General features: G+C 50.1%; 1 protein-coding gene across 4 annotated transcripts; it reads right to left on the bottom strand.

Moving 5' to 3' along the window:
• Nucleotides 1–1894: 1894 nt before the first annotated feature.
• Nucleotides 1895–5582, bottom strand: PPP1R3E (protein phosphatase 1 regulatory subunit 3E). 4 transcript variants are annotated; one of them, XM_055291829.2, is made up of 3 exons: nucleotides 4877–5582; nucleotides 4101–4561; nucleotides 1895–2332 (listed from the first exon to the last, which is right to left on the bottom strand). In XM_055291829.2, the coding sequence occupies exons 1-2, from the start codon at nucleotides 5291–5293 to the stop codon at nucleotides 4139–4141; spliced, it is 840 nt and encodes a 279-aa protein (XP_055147804.1). In that variant the 5' UTR covers nucleotides 5294–5582; the 3' UTR covers nucleotides 1895–2332; nucleotides 4101–4138. The 4 variants fall into 4 exon arrangements, 2 of the variants coding, with proteins under 2 accessions (XP_055147804.1, XP_055147806.1); XM_055291831.2 differs by having other exon boundaries at nucleotides 1895–2329; XR_010113644.1 differs by having other exon boundaries at nucleotides 2244–2329; nucleotides 4001–4561.
• Between the last annotated feature and the right edge of the window lie 2585 nt (nucleotides 5583–8167).

Below are 8167 nucleotides of genomic sequence, written 5' to 3'. Positions count from 1 at the left end.
CTAATGCGTAACACATTAATAGGGTGGCTGAAGATTCCGCTAAACTCCTAGCGTTCCCCATGTCAGATTAGACTGCACCTGCTGGGAGAAAGCAGTGGATGCAGCTCTGTCCAGGCACACTCAACTTTGCTTACTGGGGGTGTGAGAAATACAGATGGAAGTTTTGGAAGAGCAGTGCAAGATAGAAAGGGCATACTGCCTAACCTTGGTTGATTTGCAGATGGTGGGGTTTGTGGTAGTGCCAGATCAGCCCAACCCAACGTGAGGAAAAGCCAGGGCGCTGGGAAAATCTCTGCTGAAGTCCTGGGAGAGAGTACACACCAAAGGCATCGGGGCAAGGAATCTCTCCAGAGAGCCGCGAAAGAACCAGGCACTCAGAAGCCACTCAAGAAATATTAGTTTCTTCCCTATTTTACAAGCCTTGGTAGCACTGATAGTTATGCGTCAGGTTCCAAGGAGACACCCATTATTTGTGTGCATAAGAAAGTAGCTCAGCCAGACCCAGTCTTGAGGCAGTGGGGAAACTAACAGCTTACCCAAGCCCTGGGGCATCTCGATATGGGAATAATCAAGACCAAAATGTTGTTCTATAAAGCTGGGATTGGGGAGAGTGAGCCAGGGTACTTCTGAGAGAAAGAGGTTAGGGAACAGGATTATCATTAGCATTCTGCCCACAGAGTTGGCACTTACCCAGTAACATCAGGATTCCTAGAAAAGGCCCAAGCACAGACCCTCTAGCAGGTGTCCTAGTCATGGACCCAACCTAGTGGCAACATCCCTAGGGGGGTTGTCTGTTCAAGGCCAGTGGGGGAAGAGGGAGGGAGGTGGCACACGAACAGGTGTGCAGCACTGGCTAGGGTCAGGAGAGAACTCCAATGCATGGAAAGGCTAGAGTGCAAGTAGGCAGGTGAGCGGGGGTCCCGTGCTGATCCTGCATAGATGGGACACTGACACAGGAGACAGCAGCAAATTCCTTTGAGCCAAAGATGAAGCTTGGGGGTCCCCTGTCTTCTCCAAGCCAGTCCAGGAGATTGGCAGGATGGGAAGGCAGAGCACAATCAGAAACTATGATCTTTTCCTAATAAGAGATTATAGCAAGGTTTTTAATTTTGTTTTTAAAGAGGAAAAAAATATAACATCATGGTTACACAGAGACTCTGGAGATTCCCTGGGTTCACAATCCTACTTCTGCCATTTACTAGCTGTGCAATCTTGAACAAATTACTGAGCTTCTCTGAGCCCGTTTCCTCATCTCTAAAACAGAGATAATGATAATGTTCTACTCATAGGATTGTTTTGGGCATGCATGCAAACAAAACAGATTTTATGATCGAGTCATAGTTCTGGAAAGAAAAAAAAATCAGATTTGAGCACACTAGTGTTAAGTAAATGTGAGCCCTCACTATTGTTAATACGACATGGCAGTGACACACATACATCAGACAAGAGATTATTACACACTAAGCCTCCACCCAGTCTCCCTATTATCCTCCCGTGGGCTCCTAATTGATGACTAAACAGTGCATTGCTGGGTAGCTTCCAGTAGTTTCTTTCTTCACTTTGCTGCAACTTTGAACTGAAGGTGATCCACATGGTGCATGACATTCTTCCTGTTTTCTTCACAAGGTGATGTTTAAATGGGCATTTGTTTGCGGAATGACTTGGAGAGTTCCTCTCTTTCAGCCATCTTTTCTCAAAGACTAAGGCTGTGGACAGGAGGGGCATGGTAACAAGCCAACAAGCCCCATACTCTATTCTTTTTTTTTTTTTTTTTTTTTTTTGAGACGGAGTCTCACTCTGTCACCCAGGCTGGAGTGCAGTGGTGTAATCTCAGCTCACTGCAACCTCTGTCTCCCCGTTAAAGTGATTCTCCTGCCTCAGCCTCTCGAGTAGCTGGGACTACAGGCATGAATCACCATGCCTGGCTAATTTTTTTATTTTTAGTAGAGACAGGGTTTCAGTATGTTGGCCAGGCTGGTCTTGAACTCCTGACCTCAAATGTTCCACCTGCCTCAGCCTCCCAAGGTGCTGGGATTACAGGCATGAACTACTGCCCCTGCCCCCACACTCTATTCTGAATACATGTATGGGCACATGTGCATGCCTGTCCCCTTTCACTCAGTGATAAGGAAGAAGGGGAACCAGAAATTTGAGAAATTAGTAACAGAAATGGGTGTGGGGAGCTGGTTACCTGGGAGATCCTTGTTCATTTGTAACATCAGGAACTGCTTCTTTTCCTCCTTCTCTCTTCTAGAAGACTGTCAAGGAGCCCGAGTGAGGGAAGTAGACCAACCATGGTCTTGGAGAAAAGAAAATAGGGTTTCCATCCCTTCTGGAGGGAGAAGGAATAGCAGAGATGAACAAGAATGAAGAAGGAAACAAATGGAAATAAACAAAATGAAGGCAAATACCCTATATGTTAAAAGAAAAAAGTGATGAGAAGGGAGACACAAGGAAAGAAAGAGAGAAGCAAAGAGGTTAGGAATAGGGTAAGAGAAAAGGAAAAACAGCAACCAGCAGAGGAATCACTTCCCTGTTAAGGTTAACCAGGAGGAGAGGCTTATATAAGGCATGAATGTGAGTGGGTATGAGAGTCCAGCTTTCCCACTGCACTTGCTCTGGTTATGGAGCAGACTGCCATCTTCTGGTGCCATTTACTATTCAAGTTGCTTTGGTGTTTTTTTTGTTTTTGTTTTTACAACCAAGTGGATTGATTGAAATGCTTTGATCCTTCATTTGAAATGTTTCTATTCCATACACCCATTATCTTTTATCCTCACAAAAGCTCTTAACATTGTTTCCTTTAATCTTTGGGGTTCTTAAGCATCATTTTCACCAACAGAGATGTACCTATCCACAGCTGTCTCAGAGCATGGAGGCTGAAAGTCTGTGAGGGCAAGAGCGAAATGGAGCAGAGGATAGGCTGTGGTTTGGAAGCGGCTCTGGAATACGCTAGGGTGGGGGTGGGGCTGAAGGTTGGTTATGGGATGCTTCCTGGGCTCTGGAACATCCGTGCCAAAAACTGGAGGACCCATCCTCGGCCTCAGCCAGACGCTTGGGGTGCTATGTATTCTGAACCACAGCACTGGGTTGGAAAATGTGGCTTCTAATCTATACTCTGCCATGTACAGATCACAAAATATCATACAAGGAGCCTTAAAAGATCATCTAACCTAAATCCGGTTTCCCAAGGAAAACACTGGGGCACAAAGAGGTGAGAAGTAACTTGCCCAAAGTTATATAGCTAGTCAGGGACTTCCTCTTCGGAGACAAAGGAAATCAGAATAGTGATTCTCCTGATTCACCGTCCCTCGACAAACAGTCCATAAAGTGCTTGGAGGTTATTAAAAGGCACCCCAGAAAAGTAAGGCTGGCATTTTCCTGGAAGCCCCTAAGTGTACAACCCCTGAGGCTCAGTATTTGGCTATAAAAACAGGTCTGGAATTGCTTTGGCCTCCGTTTTAATCCCTAAAGCTGCCTGGAGGCTGAAGCTCTGATGGCTATCTGTCATCACTCCCCAGCCAGTCCGCGGACACCGCAGCCAGGAACTGTCAGAGGTGACAAGGGAATACCGTCATAATGCCAAGGACCAAGGAGCAGTGGCCAGGTTCCTGGGATTAACAAGGCAATTATGGCTGAGTTAAAGCCAGGATGGATAGGACAGGGGGATCTGAGGTGGAAAAGGCCGGTAAGAAGAGGGAATGCGCCAGCTACTTCACATCATACCTCCTCCATCTCCAAAACGTTCTTAACCTTCTTCAACCGTCTAGGCCTGATGGACCTCCTCCCTTTCTCCCAGTGCCCACTCACTGAAGGGAAGGCCACCATCATTCCCATTCTTTTCCTTTTTTTCTAATCCTTCCGGGGCCGTTTCGGGTCTCCTTCCTCCTATATTCTGGGTTCCTTCCACTCACATCCAACCAGCTTTTAACACCCGGATCTCCCGGAGCTTCTCTGGTTCCGCTCAGTCCCCCCGCCCCCACGCCCCTGATTTTCCCACCCTTTTCGCCCTCCCCGGCCTGACTCCCGTGGACCGCTCCCGCCAATCCTGGTCTCTCCTATTCCTCCCCGCCACATCGGGTCGCCCCGCCCGCGGGAGCCTTTGGTGTTTTCCGCCGCCGGCCGCAGGCGCCTCGTCTCAGATAAAGTGGATCCAGCCCTGGGGCTCCGGGGCTCCGCCACTGCCCGGGTGCTCGGGCCCACGCAGAGCATAGTCACGGCCACCGTTGTTGTCCCAGAACTCGTGACCTGTCACACGGTAGCGCAAGGCGAAGAGCAGGGCGCCCCCAATCGGTGGCGCGGGCAGGCGGAAGGCGAAGCGGTCGGCGCGCGGCGGGGGCGGGGCCGGACCGGCGTAGGCGGCTGGCGCCTCGCGTTGGCTCCGCCAGCCGTCGGCGCTCCAGCGCACGCTCACGCGCTTCTCGTAGGCCAGGTCCAGCACTCGCGCACTCCCGGCCACGCCCAGCGGGCCCGCCTCGGCGCGTTCCAGGCAGATGCGCTGCGCCTGCAAGCGGACGGCGAAGCCGGGCTCGCTGGCCGGCTCCAGGGCGGCGCGCGCCTCCTGGGGGAAAGAAGAAGCGGGAGGAGGGAGCCCAGGGCGGAGAGAGCCCAGGGCGGAGAGGGGAGAGACAGGGGGCGGTGTCAGAGCAAGGCACTGGACCAATCAGAGGCCGACCCCGGCGTCCAGGCCGACAGAGTGCGGCCCAGCTGCCAGGGTGGCCTAGAGCCACTTGCAGATGGGGTCCCCAAAAGGGATGGGCAGGCGCAAGCCCAGGGATGGGATGGAGACGGGTGCTGTTTGGCAAATCCACTCCCACACGCCCGCTGCGGCCGACTGGAGGAGGTCCCCAGGAGGGGAGGTGCCCCCGCCGCCTACCTGGAGGCCGCGGGCGCGGGGCTGGCAGGGCGCGAAGTGTCGGAGGGCGTCCCTCTGCAATTGGATCTGCACGTGACGGGGCACCCGGGGCAGCTCACCGGGACAGAAGCGGCGCACGGCAGCCAGCTCCAACCCCAGTGCGTCGGCGAAACGCACTCTCTTGCGGGTGTCTGGGCTACGGCTGCGGGGCGCCCGGGCCCCGCCGCCTCCGGCTGGTGCAGAGCGGGCTCGGCGGCCCCGACTCGGTGCGTGAGCGCGGGATCGGGCCCCGAACCGCGTCCCGCCCTCGCCTGGCTCCTCCTCCGGCTCCTCCTCGAGGCTGAGCCTCTGGCTACGGTAGTAGGCGCGCTCCGTTAGCGCGGCGATAAAGCTCAAGTTGCGGGGAATGTCGGTGCCCGGGGGCCGCTCACGGGACATAGCAGCCCCTTCCCCGGCGAGGCCAGCTCGCAGCGCCACCGCGCTCCCCTCTCTTCCTCTCTCCCGCTCGCCCCGCGTCGGCGCAGAAGTCGCTGGGTCCACTTCTGCAGCCCCTCGCTGCTGCGTATTCTCCTTGCATCCAGGATCCTCCACCTCCCGTTGCTTTGCCTCTCCTCTGTGACCAACCTTCCCTCCCTCTGGCCGTCAGCTTCCAGGGTCTTAGACTGTCACATCCTGCCTCCTGCTAGCGGTCTGCTCTGAGCGTGCGCTCAACGGCACTCACCCTCCGGTTCCAAGGCCCTCACGGCCCGGGCGCCCCCGCCCACAGCCCTCTGACAGGTGGCTCCGCTTGTCTTCCCTACTGCACCACGGGGCGGGGACTCCACCTTTTCGGTCCCGAGTGAGGCTACTCAACCTTTTTAAAAAAAATCCACGGACCAGACGCGATGGCTCACCCCTCTAATCCCAACACTTTGGGAGGCCGAGGTGGGAGGATCGCTTGAAGCCTGGAGTTCAATACCAGCCTGGGCGTCATAGTGAGACCCCTAATCTCTATAATAGTAATAATAATAAAATGTAAAAAGTCCTCAACTTTTCCGGCACAGCACAGGAAAAGTTAACGCCGGGAAGAAAAAATAACCTTTCATTTTCTTGCAGGGGAAGGTTCAAAACGCCCAGCATGTGACTTTATCTTTGGGGTTCACTGTTTTCTGAAACCTAGGCTCCTGGTTTAGGCAGGGGGTGGCGGTGGGTGCAAAGAAGGAAAGGTCATGAAAGCTAGGTAGAGTCTTTCAAATAGAAGGTGAGAATATGGCACCCGAACTGAGAACTGCGGGAAGACCTAGCTTCTAGTGACCTTGAGCAAGCAAGGCATAACTTCTCTGGACTCAGTGTTCTCGTGTGTGTGTGATGGAGTCTCGCTCTGTCGCCCAGGCTGGAGTGCAGTGGCATGATCTTGGCTCACTGCAACTTCCGCCTCCTCGGTGCAAGCGATTCTCCTGCTTCAGCCTCCTGAGTAGCTGGGATTACAGGCGTCTGCCACCACGCCTGGCTAATTTTTGTATTTTTAGTAGACACGGGGTTTCACCATCTTGGCCAGGCTGGTCTTGAACTCCTGACCTCAGGTGATCTGCCTGCCTTGGCCTCCCAAAGTGTTGGGATTACAGGCGTGAGCCACCTCTGAACTCAGAGCCATACTCTGAACTCATTGTTCTTATCTGTAAAAAAGTGGTGGAGTTCTGATTTCTAATCCAAGTGTAAGTCCTTTGAGGGCAGGGGCTTTGTCTGATTCATGGCGAGTTTTAGTGTATGGTAGGCACTCAAATTATTGAATGAACAAGCACTCAACAACTCTCTTGGAGTTGGGACTGTGGAATTCTAGGTCCAGTGGGAGCTTCCAAGAAGGGCAGAGCTGGCTTTTTCCCCTTTCATTTTTTTTTTTACATTAGTGAAAAAAAAAAGTGAAGTGTTTTTAGTTTTTTTCTAACTTTCCTACTGATCTAATACAGCACTTACAATGTGCTAGGTACTGTTGTAAGGGTTTTACAAATACTAACCCATGTAATACAACCATCAGAGGAATGAGACAATTGAGGGAGAGAGGGGAGAGGACTCTTACCCAGGGTCACATAGTTCATAATTGGGGAGGTGGGATTAGGACCTAAACAGTTTAGCTCTAGAGTCCACGCTCTTATCCACTTGGTTATATAAGATTAAAACATTTAATAATAATAGTTAACATCCTCAGAGTGTTAAAAGAAGGAATCTTAGAGTAGAAATGAAGTCTTTAAATTTAAAGCAGCAGGATAGTTTAACTGTAAAACCACAAGTGACTAAGTTGAAAATAAACCATGAGACACATGTTATCTTATTATTATACAATTCATTCCTGTTTACATGCATTCACACTAGTATTGACTGTAGCAATACTACTTAGCTAGGACTCATTTTTAAAGCAATATTGACTTTTTAAATTTTACACATATATAGAATGCATGAATGTATTCTCCTCATATCATTATATGTGATACAATATATACAATGTATATATTGTATATACATATACAATATAATATATGTATTATACATATAAATTAATGTCTAATAAATCATACATTAATTTATGTTACAATCAAGCTGGCCCAGGAGTTTGAGATCAGTCTGGGCAACATAATGAGATCCCTATCTCTATAAAAAATGAATTTAACCAAGCATGGTGCAGCACACCTCTAGTCCCAGCTACCGGGGAGGCTGAGGTGGGAAGATTGCTTGAGCCTAGACGGTGGAAGCTGAAGTGAACTGTGATTGTACCACTGCACTCCAGTTTAGGCCATGGAGTGAGACCCCTGTCTCACAAACAAACAAATAAACCAGGAGTGCAAATGAAGACTTGGACTTGGTTATTCTCTAAAGAAGGGGGCAACCTTGCTGGTGGCAGCCAGAATGATCAGGCTAAGAGCAAAAAAGAAATGAGGATGGTTGAAAGGATACAGCCATAAAGGAGTGTAATAGGCTGTGCGTTTAGAATAGAGGAGAGAATTGAGTATGGACTTGTAAATGGTGTGGATTCAGACTATGAGAACCGTATTGACTATGTGAAGGCAAGAGGTGATCTTGAAGCAAATAGTGTCAAAGTTACAGCATGAGGTGGGTGTCCTAGCTTCTTACATATCAGTATATGGCTTTGGGCAAATCACTTAACCTCTCCAAACCTCAATTTCCTTATTCATAGAATGAGGATAAAACAGCATAAGGATTGGTGAGAGGAAAAAATATACATGTAAAAAAAGCACAGCATCTAATAACTCCTCAAAATATGTTAGTTTTTACCTTTTTTTTTTTTTTGAGATAGAGTCTCATTCTATCACCCAGTCT

This window comes from Symphalangus syndactylus, chromosome 9 (genome assembly GCF_028878055.3).
Source record: "Symphalangus syndactylus isolate Jambi chromosome 9, NHGRI_mSymSyn1-v2.1_pri, whole genome shotgun sequence".
Classification (NCBI taxonomy): domain Eukaryota; kingdom Metazoa; phylum Chordata; class Mammalia; order Primates; family Hylobatidae; genus Symphalangus; species Symphalangus syndactylus.
Note: the sequence above shows the minus strand (reverse complement) of the source record. Positions and strands in the feature narration are given on the sequence as shown.

Excerpts from the sequence above, each read along its gene's own strand:
- PPP1R3E (XM_055291829.2), bottom strand. The coding sequence starts at position 5,293 with ATGTCCCGTGAGCGGCCCCCGGGCACCGACATTCCCCGCAACTTGAGC. Across the intron at positions 4,562-4,876 it reads CCCGCGCCCGCGGCCTCCAG|GAGGCGCGCGCCGCCCTGGA; the intron begins GTAGGCGGCGGG and ends TCTTTCCCCCAG.